Source organism: Protopterus annectens, chromosome 12.part0 (assembly GCF_019279795.1).
Source record: "Protopterus annectens isolate FY-2018-M chromosome 12.part0, PAN1.0, whole genome shotgun sequence".
NCBI lineage: Eukaryota > Metazoa > Chordata > Ceratodontiformes > Protopteridae > Protopterus > Protopterus annectens.
The window spans coordinates 1,519,758,290-1,519,786,003 of NC_056746.1; the positions used below are offsets into that span (position 1 = coordinate 1,519,758,290).

The 27,714-nt window shown below is 40.4% G+C and overlaps 1 protein-coding gene across 1 annotated transcript in view; it reads left to right on the plus strand.

The window, feature by feature from the left end:
* Nucleotides 1–27,714, plus strand: part of UBE2O (ubiquitin conjugating enzyme E2 O) — a 1,895,179-nt gene that overhangs the window by 1,624,294 nt on the left and 243,171 nt on the right. Inside the window, exon 12 of the mRNA XM_044089038.1 lies at nucleotides 6,895–7,570. Within this exon, the coding sequence (XP_043944973.1) occupies nucleotides 6,895–7,570 (676 nt within the window). The remainder of the gene's footprint in view (nucleotides 1–6,894; nucleotides 7,571–27,714) is intronic.

A 27,714-nucleotide genomic window follows, 5' to 3' on the forward strand; every position in this document is an offset into this window, starting at 1 on the left:
TCTCTAAATCCAGAGCTGGCTTTGCCACTGCTGTCCTGCAAGGCCTTGCTGGTCCTAATGCTGTATAAATCCATCCTCCCAACCGTAGCTTTGGGAATCTACCCAAATGTAATGACTTGCAACAGTGAAACACGAAGAACATAATACAATTGTGTACACTTACCATAAATGTAGATGTTCGAGTGTATTCACTGTTGCGGTCCTGGTTACCCTCCCTCCAGCCCCCTGTTTTTCTCTTACTATACCTCTACTTACTTTTGCTGTGCTTAAAAGCCTTTTTGGTGTACTTTTGTTTGAAGGTATATTTTTTGTGTTTTTAATTATATATATATATATATATATATATATATATATATATATATAAAATTTTTTTTTGCTCCCCATTTGGGGGGCACCTGACATCTGAGGCAAGAAAAACTGATGTAATGGCGTCTGGGGTATGTTTTATACCCCTGACGTCATGGAGGAAGGGACAGCAACCGATGCAGGACCCAAGACTTTGTTAATCAGGCCGACTGAGGGCAACCTGCCAGCATATCACCCAAATGTAATGACTGCAACAGTGAATGCACTTGAACATCTACATTTATGGTAAGTGTACACAACTGTACTTTTTGTATCCCACGAAGATTTGAAACGGTCTTAAAATATTCCACAACACTGTAATGTCCCTTTCTGGTTTTGTCATGTATAAAATAATATCTGCAAGTAGAGCCAGCTTTTCCTGACTACCATACCAATTATATCCTTGAATTTCTGAATCCATTATTTACTTTGCCAGTGGTTCCAAATATAATGCAAACACCAAAGGGGAAAGTGGACAACCTTGCCTGGTTCCTCTACTCAACCATAAGTAATCAGAGAGGACCACATCCACTTTAGTTTTCACCTCTGAACCCTCATATGTACTCCTAATGAACCTTATTGTATCAGGGAAAGCAAATGCTTCCATTGCCCTGCTTATGAAGTCCCGGTCTACTGTCAAATTCTCTGCATCAAGAGACACCAATAACAGTGGTATTTTCTTACATTCTGCTTCCCTCTCAATCATCAGTGTTCTCTTAATATTGCCAAACGTTTGCCTCCCCTCCACAAAATCCCACTGATCCATATCTGTCAATTTTGGTATCACTTTTGCCATTCTTTTAGCCAGTATAGACATTAACACTTTATAATCATGGTGTAGTATTGAAATGGGCATGTATGAAGCTGAATCCGATGGATCTTTACCCTGTTTAGGTATTACTGTTACCAAAGCTTTCTTCCAAGATGTTGATACTCCTCCTCCTCTTAAAATACTGTTAAACAAAGCCTACCAGATGTTTATCAGTTTTTTCCCCTCATCGCTTCCAAACTTCCACTGGAATACTATCTATTCCTGCGGATTTTCTTGTAGATTGGTTATACATAGCCATTTTTATTTCATCTTTTCCTATCCTGTTAATAATTGAGCCTCATCTACCTTTAACCTTGGCATATTTAATTCTTCTATAAACATTTCCATTTGTACCTTGTGTTGATTTTCATATTTCTCTGCTTTATGCAAACTTTCATAAAATTTCCAAAATATTTCTAATACTTCCAAAGGATCTCTTGTTATCTTGCTTGTTACAGCCTCTTTAAGCTTGGTGATGGACCTTTCCACTTTCTGTTGCCTGAGTCATTGTGCTAAAAGTGTTTGTGCTCTAGAATTATCAAAAACAGTTGCTTAACACCAATCTTTCTAAGCTCATGCATATTATCAAGGTTATCCCTTATTTTCTGTTTTGCATTCTGCAGTTGCTCCTTTTCTTGTTCTGAGAGGTTCCCCCATTTTGCAATACTTTAACATTTGTCAGTACCTCTAAATTCTTGTTACTTCTTAACCTCATCTCCCTTCCCTTTATTTCCACCGTAGTTTTAAACTCCACTTTAATTTTGCCCCACTCTCTAGCTATATTTTCGGAAGAAATTTCTATCTTCTCTAGTAGCTCCTGAATTAATTCCAAAACCCATTCTTCAAATTCCTCTCTTTTTAGCTGATAAGTGGGAAATTGCCAGTGTCTCATTTTTATTTCATTACCTTGTGTTTTTAGTTTAGTTATTACTGGCACTTGATCTGAAATAGTTATTGGGTGAGTTTCAAGACCTTCAGTTAAATGTACATGTTCCTGAAAGATATACATTCTATTTAGCCTAGCCCAGTTTTATATCTTGGCAAATATGTAAAGTCACTCCGACCTAGTATTAAATGCATATCTTCAATGCCAAACATTTTCATAAATGTTTTTTTTTCTCCCAGAATTTTCTTAAGCTCCATTATAGCAGTCTTAGGTGGAATGTAAATGCATGCCTGTGTAATCCTCCTCCTTTGCCAGAAGTCCCTTAGTACTATACATCTTTCATTGCTGTCTTTTTCCTCTTCTATCACTATTGGAGCTTCTCTTGCAATTAATGTAAGTATTTCCTGTTTTCCTTTGCCCAGGTATTCCACTGAATAACTGTCCTGAAAACCTTTCTTGATCAAATTCACATGTTCAGGTCTTTCCAGGTGTGTCTCCTGTAGCATAGCTATTTGCACTTTACATCTTTTAATATAGTTCACTACTCTTTCTTTTTTACATTTATGTGTAAGACCATTCAGATTGAAAGACACTACAAAAAGCATAATTTTCTTATATAGTTAATACCACCTTTTCTCTTTAACTGCCTTTTTGTTAAATGTCTAGTTCCAACTTTTATGTTACATATGTATACTGTTTGGGAAGTTGCTCTTTTATACAGTTTTTTTGTCATATCCATTTGAGCCTATGCCACATCTTACATAAGTCTGATTTTTTTTTGAAAGCCCTCAAACAGAACAACCAACCCCCCTAAAACATGTAAACTTAGTAACACACAAAATTATGTACATATTCAACTATTGAAGTTTTTGCTTCCTAATAGGTCCAAAAGTTCTATGTTGATAGCCGCACGGACAGGTTAGAGTTCACCAAAAAGAAAGGTTAGACATGCAAAGATGCATGGTAGAGCCTGTGCTATTAGTAAGTGCTATTTGATTTTGTCTGTCTTTGTAGCTCTCCCAGCTGAAAAAACATGTGCTTTTAGTAAACACTTTCTCTAAGCCATTTCTTTTCATCAAATTGTCTTCTAGTGACATGCAAACCAAACACAAAACTACCAAGGATGCCTTATTTACCAGAAAAACACTTTTTTATAATATTCAATACTCTTTCATTTACCTGCTTTGTAATAAACTTATTACTGGATAATGCCTAGGATCTTAACACAGTCATTTCCATATACAAGCATGGGAAAAAGCACACTGATTTTTCTTTTGTCATACTCTCTTAACCAGACCTTTCCTCCCCCTACTTTTTTCACATTGCAGTGCTTACATTTCTTAAAACTGAACAAAGAAAAAAAGCACCTGTTTATATTAGTATCCCCATTGCATTTCAAAATTAAAAAAAACTGAGAACTTCGAGTCTAGTTAGTTTTTTCTTATCTTTAAGGTTGTCCCAGCTGGGAAAAACCCTGATTGCTTTCAGAGAACATTATGTCGTAGCCAATTTCCCTTTTTTTTTCTCTCAGCCAGTCCTCTTCCACCGGACTGTCTCCAGTTTCTTTTTATCACACTGTCACTATGGAGACATGAGAACCAGACAGACAGTTTCTCAATCAAATTGTTTCCATGGAAACATGAAGACCATTTGCAGAATTGCTACTAAATATACAGGTATTTGCTAGGAAAAAGACTCATAATATTCGATATTCTTTTTCATTTACTTGTCTCATAAAACTAATCAATCTAAGGTCCTTAATCCAGTCATTTCCCCATGCAAGAATGAGGAAAAGCACATTAATTTTAACTTTGTCATGCCTTTTTAACCAGACTGTCTTTGCATTGCCTTTATTTCTCAAAATTGTACAAGAAGAAGGAGAGACGAGGGGAGAAAAAATAATTGCACCTATTTACAATCCCCATTACACTTAAAAATAGCTTGTAAAGAAAACCATACACCACAAATGCAGTACTACTTGCAGGTAGTTTTCTCCCATATCTTCCCCTTCCCAAAGCATTTTTCCGAACATTAATGACATGAAGTAGGGCATATACTTTACAGTCCCCCACAAGTCCAACAAATTTTGAAAAACCCAATATTTCCAGATTTTCTCTTTCTGTCATATTTCACAAATAGAATTATTACATCGTAATCCCACAGCAGTAAGTTACTGGTTTTATTACTGTTCTCCATCACCCATATCATCTCTCTGCTTCATTTACAACGTACTGTCGATTCTTCTAGTCAGCTCTTGTGCTCCCTTCCTCCTCTCCAACATTTCCCATTGAAATACTGGAAAAGATTTCACAGGTGCAGTCACTCTGTGGTCTTTATTACCAAAAGAACAAGAAGCAGAATCTCCTTCTGTTTCACAGCTCACTTTTTGTTAGACAAAGTTTTCTATTTCCTCCTTAGCATGCATTTCATCATAAAATGATTTTGTCCCTCCAGAGTAGAATACCTTAGACAGCTGGATACACCAGTTTGAATCTCACACCTACATCTTGACATAACCTGAACAGAAGAATTAATTTACTCTACTTCTGCCTGGTGTACAATGAGTAATCATTCTCCACAAACACTATGCTGTCTCCCACCTTTAATATTTTGTCCTTGTGCCACAGTTTTGTCAGAATCAACTCCTCCTGCTGATAGGATTGCATCTTTACTGTTAAAGGTCTAGGTTGCTTTCATATAGCTAGGTTTGGCGCATACACATGATGTGCCCATTCAACAAACAGCAACTGCTGTGGAATACTAGTCCAGTTTCTTATTTGTGCTTTCATAAAATTAATGCAGCCTGTTCCTCCCAGCTTCTCTGGTGTAGCTGAAAATCTCAGGTTTTCCCTACGTGCTCTGTCCTCTAATTCTGTTTTTTTTTTTTTTTTGGAAACATCTCTTTTTGAGCAGTTTCATATCCAGCCAGCCTTTTCATTTTGACTGATGATTTTTGCAGCTTTATCATCTCATCTGAATATCTGTTTAAAGCTTCTTCCATTTTTCTATCCTTTTGTTGTTTGTGTTGATGTACTCTACCATTATTGTTTTATTTATTTTAATCAGGTCTGTATGCAGTTGTCTTTTTTATCTTCCTGTAGGTTACTGGAAGTCATGTCTGAAAGTCGCATTGCTTTTTGCTGAGCAGCTGTAGAATTTTTCCCAGTCGGTGTTTCTTCCTTATGTTTGTAGCTGATTTTTTTACAGGATTTCTGTATTTCTTTATTCCAGGCATCCAGACAGTGCGCTTACTAGCCAGTTACTGAAATTTACCTGTAAACACAAGTCTACTGGTCTTCTCTACTGAGTTTCTGTTTTCATACTTAGAGAGCTGGAAACAAGGTATTACTCAATGTGCAGCCATCTTGGAAGTCTCCATCATTTATGTTTGGCAGTAGCTTGTCACTGCTATACAAACTAGCACTTAATAGAGAATCAAAACAGTGTGGCTTATCCACTAAACAGTTCAGAAAATGGTAGCTACAGACATGAAAATAAAATTAAATATTCCTGTTGCTTACTTTTGACTGTTATTCCTCACTCTTGGGCTTTGCAGAATAGCTATTGTCAAACAGTGATAGCCATGTTGCTTCCTGCTGTTCTTTGGCTGCATTAGTATGGTAAAATTAGTTTAGTCTGTTCATGCAGTTTTACTGCTCCTGCAACAGTATATCACAGGTATTTACGCACTCCGTTATTTTCTTAGGCCATCTCCTATGCCCATCTCTCCCATCACATTACCCCATTTCACCCCAAAGTAACCCTGCCAGTGCTCCTCAAAATAACATTCAGCAATGATAAATTCTTGTTTTGTTTTCCTTAGAAGACATAAAGTATATAGAGCACTTTTTTAAATCTACGTTCAATATTGCTGTGATTGTAATCTTTTTCCAGACACTGTCAGCTTAAGATATTAGGGAAGATAACTGTTCTTGTCAGAACTTGGCATTTTATTTTTTGTATTGATTGTGGGTCATCAGTCCACAACTTTTTGTCTCAGCAGAAGGAACTACCTAGGTTAGTGCTACGTTTGGAGGTAGTTTGACCAGGGGAAGATGGTGTTACCTAGGCTTTAATGAAGGCAGTGCACTTATACTGACGTATAAAGAGTATTAGTACCCATTAACAGAATCTCCAAAGATCTGCTCTTAAGGAGAGTTTATCACACAACTTTGCATTGATTAGGTATTGAGTAAAACTAAGGAAAAAAGGAAGCACTCATTTTGCATTTTTGTACCTGGAAGGAGTAATGAGTCATAACTGAAGAAGCAATTGGAATGGGTGCTGTGGCCTGTGAGTGTCTTGAGATAATCATCAGAATGATTCAAATGAGATTTGAGTACATGGAAGGTAGGGAACATGTGCATCTTTCAGGAAGCAGTATTCCATTCATTTACTTCTGCTCTTTTTTTTGCGTATGACTGTTAATGTGAAATAGTAGGGTTAGCGTTTCCACAGTGCAAGGAGGTACTTAAACCCTTCTTTCTGAGACGTTGTCTTGAGTCTAATGTGATGTAATCTTGGATGATTCATTGTCTGATCCCTTAACAGAATATTTTAGAAAATTAAGATAAAAATGTTTAAGCTGTGTACAGCTGACCTGAGATTACACCCTCAAGTAACATTCTTTGTAGTTATAAGCAATGTTTTTGGCTAGTCCAACATTTGTTTGCTCAACATTGAAAAACAATAGTTTTTGCTAACGAGTCAAGTTATAGTTCTTAAAAAAATCTCGACATTGTCAGTTCTGTTTGTGTTAAGTTTTGAGAGGTGTGTTACTGGGACTTTCATTATTGTAATTGTTTTGTAGATGTTTATTTTGAATCTGCTAACTGTGTGTTCTTTATTTTAGCACCTTTATGATGTGGAGTCAGAGATTGAAGAATCTGACTATGATTCTGTGGATGTAAGCAGCAGTGGTGCCAGCTCTGATGAGTGGGAGGACGAGAGTGACAGCTGGGAGACTGATAATGGTCTCACTGAGGAGGACCACCCAAAGACAGATGGTGCTGTAGTACTTCCAGAACCTGAACAGCTTCAGGTAACAGTGCCAGCACAGGAAGATCTGATACAGGGAGCAGCAGCTGCTGCTACAAGCAGCAACTCAAGTACTGCTGTGGAAAAGTCAGTACGAGAAAGTACAACTAAGGGTTGTAGAGAACTGAAGGAGGCCATTAAGATACTGGAGAGCCTTAGGAACATGACTGTAGAACAGCTGCTTACTGGGTCCCCAACTTCACCAGTAGTGGAACCAGAAAAGCCAACTAGAGAGAAGAAGTTTCTGGATGACATCAAAAAGCTGCAAGAAACCCTGAAAAAAACACTTGACAATGTTGCCATTGTGGAAGAGGAAAAAATGGAAGCAGTTGTGGAAATGGAGAAGGAAGAAGAGAAAACAGAGGCACAAACGCCAGTGCGATCAGAATGGCCAAGTGATACTCCAGTACTGTGCCAGCAGAGTGGTAGGCCTGGTGTCACTTTCACAAGTGCCAAGGGCGAAGTGTTTTCCATCCTCGAATCTGCACCAGGTGAGCATGTTACATTTGTGTAGGCACTGAATATTTTTAAACTCCAAAACGTTCAGTATCATCAGGTTTGTAGTTGGAAAATGAGATAACTGAATAGTTTCTACATAAATATGCATCCCATGTTGAAATGCTATGGAAATCTGTGCAGATTCCTTGTAAGTAATTTGCTAATTCAGCTTTGAGTAAAATTGCATGGCATGAAAAGGACTTTTATGTATAGTACATGTATACTGCCCAATGCAAATGTCATGTTTGCTCTGTGGGTATAGCTGTATTTGGGCTTTGCTGAGGCAATTACCTTTTTGTGAACCCTTTCCTCAAAGTAATTGCTTTTGGATTTATTCTCCCTTTCTGTTTCTAGTTTTGTTAAGGAGGTTAAGTGCATGGGTCCTGTGTGGACTCTTCAACCATGTCCCAGGTCAGAAGATGTAAAGGTAAGAGCAAATGCAATGCATATGTATAGGCATTTCAGAGTAGTCATTTCAGCCATCATGTTTTTGTTTCGGTCAATGTGAAGAAAGGAACTGCACAGAGGAAACAATGCATTGATGAAGGGAAAACATGCACAGTGAAGGCAACCAATGACTGGATGATGGAGCTGAATTGCCAACCTTATTACATTTATCTTCATTTCATCATGTGGAGGTATTATCGATTGTACATTTGCAGCCCCACTCCATGAGTAGTGAGTTGCGTGGAGGGGAATTGCATTGACTCAGATGGTTCATATTATTACCCTATCAGCAACTGCTGATGCAGTTTCCCTTAGATTATGGCTCCCTACTTTGTAAACATCTTTAGAGGTTTCTTTTTAGCATGGTTCCAGTCTTTGTCTTGCTAAGTTTTGATTTTGTTTTTATTAGTTCATTGTTTCTCTTTCAGTGTTTGTACTTGTTTTACTTTAACATTTTTATTCAGGTTCCTTTAAGCTCATTGAAAATCATTTCTTTATCCGTCTTAAAAGGACCTTGCTTGTCCAATTTTATTTTATCTGTTTTGCTTATAAAATGAAGTATTTACACAAGGGTTTCCTCAAATTTTACATATTTTTTTGGTTTTCATTGTTTGCTGCAAGCAAGTTAAAGTTGAGATTTAATTAAAGAACCCTTTACATTTCTCCCATCCACAATGACTTGTCAATCAGATGTAGCCCGGAGAAAACAGATAATAAACTGCAAGACCATGGAGAGGCCTTTGCAAAATCCTTTCCCCAATTTCACCTGTATTTTCTTGGGAATGTGTAACATGTGTAGTATGACCTCCTTTTTTAAGGTAGTAAAGCATGTTTGACATTATTGCTATACCATTTTACATTGCCAAGATCACAGAAAAATCAACCACCTCAGTGTACAAGCAGAAAAAAAACAGGAGTGGTGTGGAAGTCGGTATCCAAGCAGTATACTCTAAGAAGTTTCAAATAGAAAGGCCTGTACCATGCTTTCTACTCACAACACTTGCAGTATAATAGAGCATGTCATGTCACCATAGGTAGCTTCAGTGAATGTGAAAGAAAATGCTTTCTTTGAAACTACTTAAACCAGCAGTGGAGTTTGCCTCTTTCTACATTATTGTGTGACCTTGATATTGGTGTATATACATTTAAGAGGGTATCCCCTACATGGTAGTTGCAGGGAAGCTTGTCCTCTGCAAAAAAAAAAGTTTTCTCATATGTTCATTAAAGGTAGTTTCAAAGAATGTTTCTATTTTTTTTTTGTTAGGGACCACTTTTCATGTTCTGCAACTGGGCTCATTCTCTTCTATTTCACTGGCACTTTTTTCATGTGCACTCTACACCTGTGTATGCAGTGATGTCACATGTTGCACTGTTAGAGTATAATGTGCATCCTGTACCAGTGCATGTGGGACAGGATAGGAGAGTGACTTGCGCAGCTTACACCAGCTCATGCAGTAATAATACACTTTGTTGTAGGAGAGTAACTCATGTACCCTGTACCAGTGTATGGAGTGTTCCATGGATTATATTCATGCATTCTACACCAGCACATGCAGTGCTGTCACATGGAGGATATCATTTGCACTCTACACTAGTGTGTAAAGTAATGTTACATAAAGTATGTCATATGCACACTGCACCAGTATATGCGGTGCTATGAAATGGGTGTTATATATGCACCCTATACCAGTACGTGCAGTGATGTCATACTTTGCGGTGGGATGGTTTACCTAAGCCTTGAGCCTGCCAGTATTCTTCTGCTCCTCCTATAGTTTAGATTTTGATCCTGATTTACATTGTGGATTAATTCTCACTTGTGTTGCTTAAATGAGTGAATTACTTAAAACTTCCGGGTGGCTGCCAGAAAATGAGCCGTAACTTGCACTGTACCTTCCCTTAGTGTTGAGAAAGCAGCATGGTGTGGAGCAGTGCCATAACTACTAGAGAATTTGTAGGCCAATCTGTAAGTAATAAAGAAGAAACTCCTGCCCTGTCTTGCTTACCAGGAAGCTAGCAGCAATTGACATTTATTTTCACATGAGGGTCGGGGGGGGGGTTCCTAAGCATAGATCCCAGTTTCTGTGGCAGTACTGTCAACAAGCATGAGAAGGAATGAGTGAGGTTCATTAAAGCCACTATTAAGGCATATCCTTTTCTAAAATAGCCCTCTGTGTAATGAGCATATCCTGAAAAAGCAAGGGTTTGTGTGTGCATCTTTTTATCATTTCAGTGGAAGATGAGGAGCCCAGGAACTTGCCCCCTATCAATTTCAGACGTTGGGGAATGTGCATGACTATAGCAGACAGTAGCTTCCCTGTTTGATTGGCTAGAGAAGACTTGCTGCCAGCCTGATTTCAGGGAGAAGCCTATTTAGTTGCTTGATCAAAGCTTGTTCATGTTACTGTGGGCTGAGGCAACTCTTTTTACAGGCTCCATGAACCATGCAGGGTCCAATTTTGTAGAGTAAAGATGATTGAGGTCTTCCTGCTCCAGGACTCATGGTTCAGACCATTAGTTTGACAGTCACATGAAGTCTGGTAGAACTTGGCTATGAATGAATGTGAACATGTCTTACAGAACATGGTCTGATGGTAGCAATTCAGACCTCTGACATCACCATGCTTCTAGTGGTAGTGATTATTTTCCAGCCCCCTATATTGCCCACAATGTGTCTGTTGCACACTTAACCCTACAAGTGTCAATTATGCACAAGCTTGCTCCTACTATGGGTGGTGGGTTTGGATGACTCCAGGAGTCTGACAGAAGGTATCATGGATTGGCCCATGGCCTCTATCACTTCCCTACAGAAATCCCCATTGAATTTCCAGATGTATGGGGCTGGTTACTAAATTTCATGCTTGCTGCCACGAATCACCCAGAATCCACTCTTGCATCTCAAGGAAGGCAGACACCCTGTGTAAACCTTTGTGTGATATGAGATCTTGAATGGACATTTTACTTCTGTGTGATCACTTCAGTCCAGCATATTACTTTGGGAACACAGCAGTTTGCTATCTTACTATGACAATGTAAAGTCTCAGGGGAAAGTGATCAGAGTATAATTTTCCTCTGGAACCATTTGTTCTTAACACCCTTAACCGTCATTCTTACCTGTCCAGATTCTAGTCTCCCTTAGTGAATCAGGCATTAGAAAAAGTTTCCTCCCTTTGTCTGGGTTTAAAGAAGATGCATCCGTTTTCTGTATATGGCTTCTTGAGTGGTAGTAAGATAGCCGTTTGCCTGAGCACAGTAATCTGGTTGTGGCTTTTTGATTGACTGTATGAACCATCATAGCTTTGTCTTTAGTTGTTTCATTGCAAAGGAAGCCAGTTTAGATGTTTGCATGAAAACAATAGTCTAGGTGAAGTTGAGCTCTCTTAAGTGCCTTATTCTGGACTGAGTATTTTAACCTAGTGCTCGCTGGACTTGGGCTCATCATATTTTGAAGTGGAAATGAGTCCTTTCCAGTCTAGAGGGGCCCCCTTCTCTTCTCTCATTTTCTTCTGAACCTAGGACTGGTGACTGGCCATAGAGTGGAGCCAGTTGGTTGTTTTTGCAGCATTTGGGGGCTTCATATGTGGACCTTTGCACCTTTGAACTTGAGGATGGCCATGATCTTCATGTTGCTTGCATGCATAGTATATGGATGCTGTAAACTGGGAGTTTTCTGTCTTTGGTCACTGCATGGTCACATACCTATTTTTGGCGAAATCACTCTTTCTACATTCTTAAGTAGTGGAGATTCTTCCCACTCTTACTGTTTGCATTTTGTTCTAGCAACCAAACCTTTTTAAAGTCCTGACAGTGGACACTTTGGCACTGTGGAGAGCCATTCTTTGTTCCTTTAAACTTCGAGTATTGTCCCTGTTGGGAAGCGGACTCCTCCCAAATGGTGCTATGGTGGTACTGTAATACAAGCTCAGTCTTCTGGGAAATCATGTGATAAGAATATTCCATCCCTGTGATATCTGAATAGGAAAAGGGGAATGTGATCATCCACCCATTACAGACAGGTGATACATATCTGATCTCTGAAACCACACACACGCAGCATACACTCAGATGTTCACATGTTTGGAGATGAGTGGTATGACAAACTCTTGACAGACACTTCTCCAGTCATGTTTTCAAGTTGAAGATTTGGAAGTCTCATCTGGTAAAAATTTTCTGGAATGGGACAGTTAACAACCAGACAGCCATCCAGGAGAATGCAGTCCTTCTTTTACTCACTTTCCCATCATTTCCACTGTTTCTGCAACTTCACTTTATTCAGAAAAGAATTACTAAGGGCACCCAAAATGAGCTAAAACCTTACTCTGTCAGAGCATTGCTTTTAGTTTAGATCTCCATCACACCAGGGATACCAAGCTGCAAAACTGCAGATTTGTGCACATACTTTACTATTGGCAAAAGTTTGTCCACTGCAGAGGTATTCTATGCCATGTTCTGAGGCATGTAGGTTCTTGTGGCTTACGCATATACTGCTGTAATTTAGTATCTGGTATACCATGGTCTGAGTGCATGTTTTAGCGGTTTTCACACATTATTATTTTGTGGATGGATAAGCTGCAGGCCCAACACCATCTGGTCAGTCAACACTTTAAAGGACTTGCCATCTAAATCCTCCTTTGAAGAACTATTCACCTCCTTGGGGCTTGAAGCATGGCAGTTTTTTAAATTAATCTCTTAAAAAGAAGGCACTTTCATGGAAACATATCTCCTCTTTTACAAGGATTATGTGCTTGTTAACACTAATGCATGCTTCCTCCAGACGGGTTTCAGAACTGTCCCTAAATCATTTTTTAAACACCTTTATTGAATAGGCATATTTACATTTATACAAAAGTAATCAAACTATTAACAAATCACAAATATTATGCTGCATATATATTCTATATCGTATAACCTAAGCAGCATTACATAAATTATTTAATTCCGGCCCCCTTTTTAAATAAATTGGTTTAGATTTTCATTTTCATTTTCTAGTAATTGCTTTTTTGGCAGCCACCATAATTAGACACAGCAACACTGTAGCATGTCTAGGCAATCCCAGTTCTGTGTCATAGCTCTGAAAAATCATCTTCATCACACCAGTCCACTCACCCAGCATCTCCAACAGTGCATCCCACAAGGGATCCTTAAAGTACACCAACATACCTCACTTTCAGAAATTATGTTCCCAAGTACCTCTATCTTCCCTGTACCGATGGAAAAATTCTCTGGATCCTTAAATCATGTTGTCTTCTTTTTTTTGGGGTGGGGTTGGGGGGGTAAAATTTAAGAGAGAACTGCTTTCCACTTTCTAAATGTGTATTGGCAGCTGAGGTAATGCTTGAAATGAATGCATTAATCTGGGAAGAAGGAGCTGCTGTTTTTCTTCTAACTCTAGGGAGCTGAAGATGACCAGTTGTTAAAGCAGATTTCTCCAGGTGGCTTAACAGTTGCCTTATTTTTTTGCCATCAGGCCAGCAAAAGTCACTTCAGTAGGGCCCTCCTTGCTTCACTGTTTCAGGAATATCTGCGTTACTTGTGCAGCAGCCAAATGATCGCCTTTTCAAACTTTTACTAGCCATAATTTACCGTAACTGTAGAAATTTGAGCCCCTTTTAGTATTTAGTTGCTTCAGGATCCTGACCTTTGACCTTTTTTCATCTTGAACAGGCTTTTTCTTTTTTCCTGGGATTTTACATTGTTTTGGATTCTTTACTTTCTTAGACCCACTGAAAAATTACACACAAAATATGATTTCCTGCTGATGTGTGTATGTATATGGGGAGGGGGCTCTTGTGCAAGTTCTGACTGTACTCTCTTAGTTGCTCTCTGTTTGGATGGCTCCTTTGTCTGTTGGCTGCAGTTTAGAGTTTCCCCTTTAAGTCAGGCAAGCATGTATTTATATAACCTTGTCAGAAATAAAATGTTGGTGTTCTATTTTCTTTGTTTTATACTGATACGTATGTTAGGTGACAAGATGGTAGCTGACAGACTTGTAATTCCGTGTTAGTGTCACAACATGTGCTGTTGTAGATTATGCTAGCCCATTAGTGCAGGAGCTTCAGAAAAGAATAGCCAAATTGAGAGAAGGAAGGATATCCCAGTCATAAACCCTCTGCAGAGAGTCTTCTCACAGATCATCTGATAAAGTAAGAGAAAGTGCATCTTATTTCTTTCTGTCTTGTGTTGCTTGGACATACAACATTAGGTCATTTGATATAACCACGCCATTTTCCATTTTTTGTTTATTAGCGGTTTTTGTTTGCACTGAATTAGATTTGTTTATAATCACTTTATAATAGCTTTACAAAGTTTATATTCCCATCTAGTGCATCAGTCTTGTTGCAGTGTCTCTGAAAATGCATTATTCCTGCAAGACTTTTGATAGTAGTGTACACTAAAAATGACTGAAGCCAGTACGCGGAGGTACCCCACTTGTGATTTCATTTTGAAGGGGATTAGCTTTGTTTTTAATATTTTATTCATGCTACCACCCTTCTACCCAGTTGCAGGAAGTTATTTAAGCAGTAACCCATGCCTGGGTGTGGGTAATGCTGGATTTTACCCATGGTTGGTGTGGTTTGGTCACGAGGGTGAAGCCCGAGTGGTCAAACAAAGACAACCGTGGGTAAATCTAGCATTACCCACACCCAGAAGTGGGTTATTGCTATTATACAATGACGTTATTTAAGAAAAAAATACTTACTTTTCTTAAATAATGGCATTGTATAATGCCTCATTGCTGTCCTTCTGCAGCTATCCAGTATTCTGCGGCAGTTCTGATGTACTGCGCATGCGTATGCTTACACAGTACATCAGAACTGTGTGTGGAAGCAACAGAGAAAGGAAGATCTCCATTGATTTTTTAAAAACGATTTCGCTATGTTAAACTCATTTAACATAGCGAGATAGCTTTAAAAAAAGCAATGGAGATTTTCCTTTCTCCGTTGCTTTTTTTAAAACTGTCTCGCTATGTTAAACGAGTTTAACATAGCGAGACAGCCTTAAAAAAAGCAACGGAGAAAGGAAAATCTCCATTGCTTTTTTTTAAGCTATCTCGCTATGTTAAACTCGTTTAACATAGCGAGATAACAGCGACGGAGCTCTTACGTTCTCCATTGCTGTCCAACAAAAAAAAAAAAAAAGGGACGTACTAATGGAAAAAGTACGGGCGACTGGACCTTTTTCCATTAGTATAAGTCTGATTTACAACGGGCACGCTGACCAATCAGCATGCATGTTTTGGAATATTAATGGGGGGGTCATTGTATAAAATGCATTTGTTAACAGTTTGTGTTGTGTTGTCAAATAATTGGTAGAAATGTTAAGTGTTTCACAGAGCATATTTTAGGACGCACGTATGTCTGGATGTCAAATCTCCAGAGAGTCATCTCACCCCTAGGGTTTTTACAGCTTGTCATTTAGTTGTAGCATGATTGTAGTCTTTGTTATTCTGTGAACCTTATGAATTGGTGCTTTCTTTACTGTTTTGGATGATGGTGCTTGGCAAAGCTCTGTTGGTGTTTTTGACTGTTCTCCTGTTGGAAGCACATGTCCATTACTTCTTTGGCAATATTGTAGAATGTATAGAATGTAGGCAAGTCCACCATTGTTCAGTTGTCCTTTAGACTTGCCTGTGCTGTTAAAGTGGTTATGCTTTGAAACAAATTGGTGACCTTGCTTAAAACCAGCTGCTAGTTCTTGAGTAAAGACTTGAAAAAATGTGACACAAGTGCAGCAGATGATCAGAATGAGATTCTTTTACTATACATGAATTAGCCCGGTTCCTGAATTTGGCCTAAGTAGATGGAAGTGGAGAAGACCCATAAGGTCAACAGTAAGTGCAGGCTTCTTTCCTGAGGGACTTCATTGTGAAATTATTGATTTACTAGAACAAAGGTGAAGTCCTTCACAAGTCAAAGGAGTGGGGCAGCAGTACAAGATAGACACGGTTTGTTTTGCTCCACATTACAGTGCTGCTTTGTTTAACAATTGCAGGTTTAAGCAAATTGGATAATTTAATGCAGTTATACTTACTGGCTTTAATGTAAGTAACAAAAGGAAATAAATCTTTTAAATTTGAGCACCCTTCTGAAGCAGGTGCCTTTCTGTATTTCTAGCTGTCATTGACAGCAGAATCTCCAATTACACAGATTATAATTTTCTTTGCTGTACCTACACAACAACCTGCACACAAAAAGAAAACTGAGGGCCACTGTAGTACTTCAGTTAATAGCCCAGAGGTTAAAGCATACTCACCAGCTGAAAAAGCCAGGGGAAAAATCCTTAGAAGATATCAGATATGCCAGAGCAACCCCATATGATGGCTTTCCCTCACTGTGAGTACTTAACCATTCTCAGACAGTGGCACAGGAAGCTGAACTTAATATGTGATGTTGAGCGAAGAAATGGGCTTTCTAACTCCTGATCTGCTAATAACAGAATTGGGCCAGATAGAGAAGGCTACAGATAAAGCTGAACCTCTTAAAGGACTGTGGCTGAAGTAACTAGATCTGTTAGACATATTTATTAAACATGACATTTTTTAAGTGACATGATTTCATATACAGTAGTAAAAAAAGAAAGCAAGCCAAAGTAACATTTCCTTTATTATCTTCCAACTTCCATTTAACAATTTCCATTCACTCCAACATTGCATAAATTCCTCAGTTCCAGCCTTCCTTTAAGTTTCACTCCTCCTTTTCCTTAACACTATTCTGCATGAATTGATCCCACAAATTCCAAGCATTTGTATATAATTTGCACCTCCCCTTTTCCAAAGATTTTGCTTCCAGTTCTTTTATCTCCTTTACAATATTCAGTACTTTAGTTATAGTTTTAGATTTTTATTGATTATTTATTGGCATTTGTTAACCGGCAAAGTCCACTGTGCCGAGCAGAGCCCATTTTCAGTGGAGGCCCGGGGAGAAAAGTTCCACAAAGAAAATACAAATAAAATATCTAATACAATAGGAAATCTGTATGTAAAACAAAAGCAGAATACAGTGTAAGGCAAGGGGAAAACAGTTCCTCAGGAATTACAAAGGAGTATGTAGTACAGTACAAGTAAGTCATACATTCAAAAAGGTACAATCTAATAGTAGAAAACAATATAAAGCAGAAGAAAAATTCATAAGAATTATAAATGATAGTCTCATACAGCTGAATTCATACATTTCAGAAGAGCTGAGTCAAAAGAACTACTTTTGCTGGTCAGAGGTCAACTAGGTTTAAGTTGTGGCAGGAGGAGGCATAGAGCAGTTACAGATCCATTTAGAATGGCGATATGCTCACAGAGCTAATTTGAATGAGGAGGTGCATTGAGTTGTGCGAATGTTAATAGGAAGGGAATTCCATATTTTAGCTGTGACCCATCAATAAAGATGCTGGCCAGCATGTAGATTAGGTTTATGAATTTGGAGAAGTTGATTTTCTGATCTAAGGGGGCCTATTAGGGTTATAATGGGAGAACAGTGACTCTAGAGCAGGACAATCCTTAGGTTTGGTGATGAGTTTATATGTGATAGTAAGGTAAGGTGATGGGGAAACTCAAGCCAATGTAGCATTTTTAGAGGAATGCAGTGGTGGGTGGACTGAAGATTGGATGTAGCAAATGTTGCTGTCTTGTTATAGGAAGTTTCTAGTTTGTTTTTGAGTGAGGATTGTAGGTTGGTTAGTACAGCTGCACCGTGTTGGAGTGAGGGAAGTAGGTAAGTTGAAGCTAGCAATTTTTTATTGGAGAGGGAGAGGAAATGCTTATTCCTATAGAATAGTCCTAGTTTTCTGTGGGTCTTGCTGAGGTTATGTACATGTAGGTTAAATTGTAGGCCTTCATCAATTATAACTCTTGGCATTTTGGTGTGTGTAACCAGTTCATTCTTTGTGCTGTTTAGAGAAAGAATGTGGAATTGAGATTTATTAATGAGTGCTTTTCTTTAGGGTGAAAGTAATAAGCTTAGTTTTGTTTGGATTTAAAGAGAGGTGGTGCTTGTGGAGCCAAGTCTCTATGGAAGTAAAAGCAGTTTGGGTTATTTGCTGCAGTTGAGTTCGATTGTCAGAAGAGCAAATAATTGTTGAGTCATCTGCAATTGAACTAACGCCCACTGGTGAATTGAAAGATGGAGGTTGTTAATAAAAATATTAAATAGTAGAGGGCCAAATATAGAGCCTTGGGGAACGCTGGTTGGGTTATGAATGTATGGGGATAGAGTTTTGCCATTTTACAGCTTGCACTCTTATCAGTAAGGTAGCTCTTAAACCAGCTGAGAGGAGGAGTGGTTAGACCTATTTTAGAGAGTTGAGAAAGGAGGAGTGTGTGTGAGAGAGAGTGTCAAAGGCTTTTCACAGGTCTAAGAATAGAGTAGAAACAATGTCTCCTGAGTTACGGGCTTTAACTGTTTCCAAGAAGGATATTAAAACAGTAGAAGTACTATGGCCTGGTCTGAAACCATGCTGAGTTGGAGAAAGGATTTGGTTCTTGAGTAGGAGTTGCAAAAGTTGCAATCTAAGAGACTTGGTGATAGCATAGTGAAAAATACAAAATACTAAATAAACCATGAAATATACCAAGGAAGAACCATGGATCCAGGACGCTGAATGCTATTAAAACCACTCCATCTTTAATGACAAAAAATGTTTTAGCGCTTTCATCTCTAAAATAGAGACTTCATCATAAACCTATAGGGTGAAAGTTTGTGTGACGGCTGTGCACTGGCCCAACAATCAAAGAGCCTCAATCTTCACCACTAACACCATTGAGCGGCGTCCAAATAGGGAAAGGATAATAAATACACACACAGTAAAGTACAATTTCCCTTAAGAGCACACAGAGATCGCAGTCAGTCTGGGTCTGGTTTTTCCCTTTCTCTCCAGGTCCACAGTAAGACTCCCCACTAGCACAGCTGCAGGGTCCAGATCTCAGCCTAGTGGGCAAGCCAAAACCTCCATCATCCTCTCTGTCCAACCAGTGCTATGTGTCCCTGCCCAAGTAGCTGACACACGCACACTTTGAAATAAGAGTTTATACAACCACACAGACACTCCTGGGTAAGCCTGGCACAGGTTTTCCAGCTGTGCCCCGTTTACCCAGACTATATGGTAGAAATCACCGCCACCACCCAGCTAATATTTATCAGCTATGCAAAGGCCCTTATGAAGGGTGTCCAGTTATTATTGTGCTATATTATTATCCAACTGGTAAGTGCAACCAGTCAAGACTTATTTGGAGTGACTTGGTACAGCATCACTATATACATGCAATGTACTCTTAGAGCTTAAATTATCTCTACACCAAAACAGCCACAGGTGAAAGGTTTAAAATATTTAATAATAAAAACATAAGACAATACTTCTTACTACACAGTGCTAGTCAAGAGTGCAGAGATCACAGAGAAATACTTAAAATAATTCAGTAGAAAAGTTCTAACATTAACATAGAAAAACAGTTCAATCTTCTAAGAGAAACACACTTCTAAAATAACTTGCATATAGAGCAAAGCAGTGCTGGTGATGTTGGATGTTCTCAAGACAAATGCACAGAGCTCTCTGATTCTCTCTTTAAATTGATAACACAGAGCTGCTTCACATGACATCATTCTTCACACTTCTCTGGTGTTCCCATGCTAAAAGAAACAACATTTACATTCTTCACACCTGGTCAGAAACCAGAGCAATAAAGGACATTTATACATGCAAATTCTAGCCATTCACTCTGGCCTTAAAACAATACGCAGGATGCCTCCCTCTAGACATATAGACTCCAAATTTTAACATCAGACAGTCATGAAATGTTTGACTTGGCATTTTACACCAGAGTGTCCTGTTAGATTTTTGCAGTTCAATATCCAATGCAGTCTTTTTACATTTAAGAGAAGACGCCTTTGGCTTACATTAGTATTTACAAATGACAGAATTATCTACAAAATTCTATCTGGCTTGGCTGACCTTCACATATCTTCAGTTTGTTACATCGGTTGCTGTTCCACCTTTATGGAGAGGTAATATGATTGCTTTTTTCCACAGGCAGGGTGACATAGGATTCTTGCATACATCTGTTTATAAGAATACTAATGGGATAAGCAGTTGCATCAGCAGCAATTTTTAGAAGTTCAGCTGGTATGCCATCAGCAGCGTTTGAGCAGGGCTTCAGTTTCATGATAAGTTTTTGTTGCAATAGGGACAGTAGAGAGCCTGAATTCAGGCAAGGAAGAGGATTTGGATAGGTTAGAACAAGTGGATGATGAGGTGTGATTACATGAAGTAGTTTGATTAGATTAATTTAAAGGAGAGAGATGTGACTGGGGCTGTATGCTCAGAGAGCAGAGTCTTATTTAGGAGGCTGTTAAGAGTGGTTGGGAAAAAGTAGTTGTAATAGTGGCTATAGTATGTATCAATGAAGTTAATAAAAATGTTTTGTATTTAATCTGAAATTTTGTCAGGATGGGTGCAGGGATTCATTTTTGTACCTGGGTGTAGGAGAGTACTAATAGAAGACCAGAATAGCTTTGGGTTATTTTTGTGAGTCTTTTGCAGGTTGAAGTAATACTCTCTCTTGTCTTTAGCTACACATTGTTTGATAGATTGTGGAAATGTTCTTCGTGTTTCACTGTTGCAGTCATCACACTTGGGTTACCTGCCTGCAGGTAGCCCTCAGTCGGCCTGAATACCAGAGACTTAGTATTTCTGCGTCGGTTGCTGTCACTCCAGGTCTGACATCAGGTTGTTAGGGGTATAAAAACAGGCAGCTGATGCCATTACATCAGTCTTTCTTACTGAGAAGCCCAAAGCAGAAGCAGTTTGCACGAGTGCCGGTCGGCTGCTACCTGAGTTTTTGTTATCGAACTGAATTATCCTGAAGTCTTCTAAAGCTAAGTACCCTGTTTGGGACCCTTTTTTTCTTGCTCTAACTGATGTCAAAAAAAGTTAATTGTCTTGCCTGTGGAAAGCAAATACCACACCGAGATTTTCATTCTTACTGCATCACCTGTTTAGGCCCAGACCACGACTCTCCTCGCTGTCGATTTTGTGCCTTGTTCAACGCCCAAAGTATTTGTCGTCAGTTCCTTATTGTCGCTAAATACTTTAGTTCTCGATCTCCATATTTCAAAATGGCTTCGGTAAGCCATCCGACTACTGATCTACCGAAAAAACATAAGGATAAAAGACAGAGACAGACCACACAGGTCCAAAACTGCCGACGATGCTTCCGTTAAGCTAGTCGCCAGTTCGCCGGTACGCAGTGAGGCACTTTCGCAGCCCCTGATGCTCGCTTCAGTGGATTTGCAGGCCTCTACCGAGACCCATTCGGGACTCTTCTTCGGGACATGTGGCTATCTCTACCTTGGATGGGTCCAGAGCCGCTGAGCAGGCACCGGCTTTTGAGTTCTTCGCACTACTGATATTCAACACAAACCGACGACTTCTTTCACGTCTTCAGTTCTGCCTAAAATGACAGAGTTTCTAAAGCCAAGAGTACAAGCTACGCCTAAAAAGCTGACGACCCAAACTCATGCACCTGCTCGCTTGCCACATCATCAAATGCTTAAAATGGCAGAAGACCTTATTCTGTTGATATGGGGAAGTCAGCTTTGCCCTGCTAAGAGAAAGAGACCTGTCCCCAGCAGCTTTAATAGACTAAGAATCAGACTCTGCGGTATCTGATTATGAAGATATGCTTTTATCTGCTTATGAGGATTCAGATGCAGAGTAATCTATTCCCTGTGTTTCACCTCCATAGGATTTTTCTTTTGGTGAAACCTTACATACTTTTGAGAGCATTTCCACTGGGAATGAAAAGACTATCCTCAGTCCAAAAAGAGACTCAGAGAATTTCTAGACTTGCCACAACATAGGCCTGTAGCAATACCCTAAGTCCTGGATGTTGTGGATGATGTTTTTATGGAATCCATTTTAACTCCTGATACTTTACCCCTGCTCCTAGGAAACCAGACAGGTACTACAGAGTTCCTGACCCTCACAAATTCCTTTTCAAAAATCCTACTGCTTACCCAGAGACCATCTCCCAGGGGCCTAAAGGTATCAAAGCAAGTACTGCTAAAATTCCCACTCCTTCGGACAGGGATTCCAGAGCTTTAGACAGATGGTGTAAGAAAGTATACACCTCTGCAGCTCTTGCCATTAGGGCTTTGAATTGCCAGTTTCACATGCTGAAGTACCAACAACATATTATGGAACTTATTAAAAATAGCTACCTTTACAGAATGTGCAGAAAATAAAGAATTACAAGAGCTTATGCATTCTGCAAGCCAAGTCAGCAAGCATACATTGCAGTGTGGCTTTATTGCCCTAGAAGCATCTTGCAGGGCAGCAGTCACTGGTTCTGTACTGAGAAGGCATGCTTGGCTTAAGGAGCAGACCTTGCCAGACCATGTCAAATCAAAATTACTAGACGCTCCTTTGAATAAGGAAAATCTGTTTGGCACAAAAGCAGAAGAGGTGCTTAAAAAGATGGAAGAAAAAGCTAAATCTCTGCAGACAAAGTACAAGTACAGCCTCCTAGATTTAATAGGCATTGCCCCTCGAAACATTGGTTCTTTCCATCCCCCACAAGGCCATCTCAAACTAGACCCACGGGTAACCGATCCCCCCAGATTACAGTCTTGGGGTATGCAGAGATCTAAGCAATGGAGTGCCTCCACTTCAAAAACAGGGAGTGCTAAGCCACCTCCTTACAGGAAGAATTTTCAATGACTTCTCAAATCCACTCCCCACCTCTGCCCAACTGCTTGTGCCCCTAGGAGGAAAACTTGCCTATCATGCAAAAAAATGGACTTCCATCACCAAAGACCTTTGGTCCTCAACATTGTATCCCAGAGGTACAAATTTTACTTCCACTCACTGCCAACTCCAAAAGGGTTCCCAGACCTTCCTCCAAACCAGCGGGCAGAGGCACAAAACCAAGTTCAATCCCTCCTCTCTCTAAGGGCAATTCAGCCTGTTCCTGCAGAACAGATAGGTCAAGGGTTCTATTCCAGACTTTTCCTGGTACCCTGAAAAGAGGGCACTTGGCACCCAATCCTAGATCTTTCCATTCTAAACACCTTCCTGGTGGTACCAAAATTCAAAATGCTCACCCTGCAGCGGCTTCTTCCTGTGCTAGCCAAAGATGCCTGGTTAGCTACCCTAGTCTTAAAAGAGATTCTCTGCACTTCCCTTTGGCTTATCCACTGCTCCCAGAGTATTCACAAAATGCCTGGTTCCAGTCATTACCTACTGCAGACAGAGAAAAATTCAAATTTACCCATACCTGGACAACTGCCTGATACAGGCAGTCAGTCAGGAAATGCTGTTGCAGCACCTGACATTTGTAAAAAACCTTCTAACTTCCCTGGGGTACACCATCAATGAAAATAAATCAAAACTAGTCCTCAGTCAATAGATTGTATTTCTAGGAGCAAGCTTGGACACAGCATCCCAGATGGCATTCCTTACTCCAGAAAAATAAGCCCATCTGACAGTCTACTTCAGTCAAATGGCCACCAGAACCCAGCTATCTGCAAGGAAAATCCTGCAGGCCCTAGGGTTCATGGCCTCATGCATCCTAACTCCATATTCCTGACAGTGTATGAGGAAACCTCAGTGGTACTTAAAAAGTCTTTGGTGCCAGCATTCTCAGGACCTGGAAACTGTCATTCCTATCATACCTTGTCTAAGGATAGAGTTCCTTTGGTGGGCAGCAGCATGCAGCCACAACAAGGTGCTACCCTTTCCTCAACCCCAAGCCACCTAGACCCTAACCACAGACTCCTCAGACTATGCCTGGGGGGGCACACCTGGACGACAAGTGCATTCAGGTCTACTGGAGCCCAAGTCAAATTCATCTGCACATAAAAAAAAAGAGATATGCTAGCTGTGCAGCATGCTCTAACAGCTTTCAGATCCCTACTCTGACCAGGACCGCTGCTAATAAAAACAGACCACACCACAGTTATGTGGTACAAAAACAAGCAGGGGGAAACCCACTGTGAAGGCTAGCCATGGCGCTGTGGAGCACGGCCTTGGACATGCAGGTCCATCTGCAAGCTCAATTCCTGCCAGGCAAACAAAACTCACTGGCAGATGACTTAAACAGAAATCTCCTAGACCCACACAAGTGGCAATTAGAGCCCAGCACCTTCAGCCTTCTGATTCAGAAATGGGGGACCCCAGAGGTGGATCTCTTTGCCTCCCCTGCAATCACCAGCTCAGCAAATTCTGCACCATGACACCTCACAGCAGGGCCTGGAAATTGGATGCCCTATCCTTCCAGTGGGTAAACCTCTCAATCTATGCATTTCCCCCTCTGTCCCTTCTCTCAAGACTATTGCTCAAGGTAAGACAGGACAGACCAAGGACAATTCTGATTGCCCTGGACTGGCCATGCCAGAGACTTAGTATTTCTGCTTTGGATGCTGTCGCTCCATGACTGATGTCAGGTCATTACGGGTATAAAAGCAGGCAGCCAACGCCATTACGTCAGTCTTTCTTGCCGAGGAGCCCAAAGCAGAAGCAGTTTGCAAGTGCCGGTCGGCCGCTACCTGAATTTCGTTTACAAATTGAATAATCCTGAAGTCTTCTAAAGTTAAGTACCCTTTTGGGGAGCCCCATTTTCTTGCTCTAACTGATATCAGAAAAAGTTAACAATTCTCTTGCCTGTGGAAAGCAAATACCTCACAGAGATTTCTATTCTTACTGCGTCATCTGTTTGGGCCCAGACCACAACGTCCTTCACTGTCAGTTTTGTGCCTTGTTTAATCCCCGAACCATTTGTCATCGGGCTCTCTTTGTCACTAAATTCTTTCGCTGTCTATTTCCATATTCTAAAATGGCTTCAGTAAGTCATCTGACTACTGATATTCCGAAAAACGTAAGGATAAAGACAGAGACAGACCGCATAGGTCCAAAACTGCCGACAACGCTTCTGCTAAGCTAGTCACCAGTCCGCCGGTCCTCAGTGAGGCCACTTTGCAGCTCCTAATGGCTGCTTCAATGGATTCGCAGGCCTCTACCGAGACCCATTCGGAATCCGGTATGCTGCGAGACTCCTCTTTGACTATGGAACCTGCAGATGTGTACCTTGGATGGATCCGGAGCCGCTGAGCAGGCACTGGCTTCTGAGGCATTTATTCACTCAATCTATGTTCGACTTAAACAGACTACTTTTTTTAACCAAAACTACCGAGTTTCTTAGGCCTAGATACTCTCTGCCTAGAAAACAAACCGATGTGCATGCACCTGCTCCCATGCCACAAAAACAAATGCTTAGAATAGCTGAAGACCTTTTTACACTGATTAGGGGAAGTCAGCCTTCCCCTGCTAAGAGACAGAGTCTAGTCCCTTTCAACTTCTACAGACCAGGAGTCCGATGACGCTAAGATTTCTGATTATGAAGACATGCCCTTATCTGCTTATGAGGATTCAGATGCAGAGGAATCGATTCCCTCTGCCTCCCCTCCAGAGGATTTTTCTTTTGGTGAAAAATTGCATACCTTAAGAAAGCATTTTCACTTGGAATGCCAAGACTACCCTCAGTCCAAAAAGAGACTCTGAGAATATCTAGAGCTGCCTCAGCACAGGCCTTTAGCAATACCCCCAGTCATGGATGTTGTGGATGATGTTTTTATGGAATCCAGTCTTACTCCTGACACTTTACCATCTGCCCTTGGGGAACCAGACAGGTACTACAGAGAGTACCTGATACTCACAAATGTCTTTTCAAGAATCCTACTGCTAACCCAGAGATCATTTCCCAGGGGCCTAAAGGTGTCAAGGCTACTACAGCCAGGAATCCCACCCCTTTGCACAGGGATTCCAGAGCTTTGGACAGATGGGGTAAGAAGGTATATACTTCTGCAACTCTTGCTATTATGGCATTAAATTGTCAGTTTCCCATGCTAAAGTACCAGCAACATATTATGGAACTTAATCCAAATAAAAACGTTGAACACCAAGCCACAGCCAGAAGCATATATATAAAAACTGCTTTAATATATAATTAAAACTGTTATAACAAATAGGTAAGCACCACTTGTCCCTGGGAGCGGTTTTTGTTTGTTTCTGCATATTATGGAACTTATTAAACAATAAGTGGCTACCTTTTCAGACTGTGCAGAAAATAAAGAATTGCAGGAACTTATGCACTCTTAAAGCCAAGTCAGCAAGCATACTTTGCAGTGTGGCTTTGACACCCTAGAAGCATCTTGCCTGGCGGCATTCACTGGCTCTGTATTGAGAAGACATGCTTGGCTGAAGGAGCAGACCTTGCCAGATCATGTCAAATCAAAGTTACTTAGACGCTCCTTTGAATAAGGAGTACCCACCCCTGCTTGGGACCTTAACTTTGTACTGGAAAAGCTCACCCCCCCCCCCTTTGAACCTGCTTCGTTAGCAGAGTTAAAATTCCTCTCTTGGAAAACAGCCTTGCTTCTAGCCATCACTTCAGCTAGAAGAGTGTCTGAGCTACAAGCACTGATGGCTGTGGAACCCTTTCATTATTTTCCATGCTGACAGGGTTTCCCTCAGGACTAACCCTTCCTTTATGCCTGAAGTGGTGTCCAGTGTGGCTCTCAGCCAGTCCATCCATTTGCCAACATTCTTCCCTAATCCTCGAAATAAAAGGGGAAGGATCCTGCACTCCTTGGATGTGCACAGACAACTCAGATTCTAACTTGATAGGACTAAGCCTTTCAGAAAATCTGACCAGCTACTAGTCAGCTTTGCAAAAGGGGCAGAGGCAAGGCCATTTCAAAACAAACTATTTCCAAATGGATAGCACATTGCATCCATTTCTGCTACAAGCACCATGGGAAACCAACCCCTCAGGGGGTCAGAACACATTCCATTAGAGCAACATCTACCTCTACAGCATTTCTCAGGGGAGTCCCTACCAGGGGCATCCGGGAAGCTGCTACCTGGAGTTCTGTACACACCTTCACCAAGCATTACCACCTACTTATCTTTTACAAATCCTGGGCAGGTTTTGCTACAGCAGTTTTGCAAGGCATGCTAGCCAGCCCTAACTCTTCTTGACTGCCTCCACCCTTCTTCAGCTGTGGGAATCCACCCAAGTGTGATGACTGCAACAGTGAAACATGAAGAACATAGTACAGTCGTGTACACTTACAATAAATGTAGATGTTCAAGTGTATTCACTGTTGCAGTCCTGGTTTCCCTCCCTCCAGCCCCCCTGGTTTTCTCTCTGTTCTGTCTATGACTATTACTCACCCCTTCTGGGGTATTGGTATTTACTTTTTACTGGTGATGTTGTCCCCACCATGATTCAGCTCCCTATTTGGTGGGCTCCTGACATTTGGGGCAAGAAAAACTGATGTAATGGCATCGGCTACCTGTTTGTATACCCCTGATGACCTGATGTCAGTCCTGGAGCGACAGCATCTGACACAGAAATACTAAGTCTCTGCTATTCGGGCCGACTGAGGGCTACCTGCAGCCTTTTACTGCTTGCAAGAAAAACTGATATAATGGCATCAGCTGCCTGTTTTTATACCCCTGACGACCTGACGTCAGACCTGGAGCGACAGCGACTAACACAGAAATACTAAGTCTCTGGTATTTGGGCTGACTGAAGGCTGCCTGCAGGCAGATAACCCAAGTGTGATGACTGCATCAGTGAATACACTCTAACATCTACATTTATGTTAAGTGTACACAACTGTACTTTGTACTTTAAGTCTACGTTGTT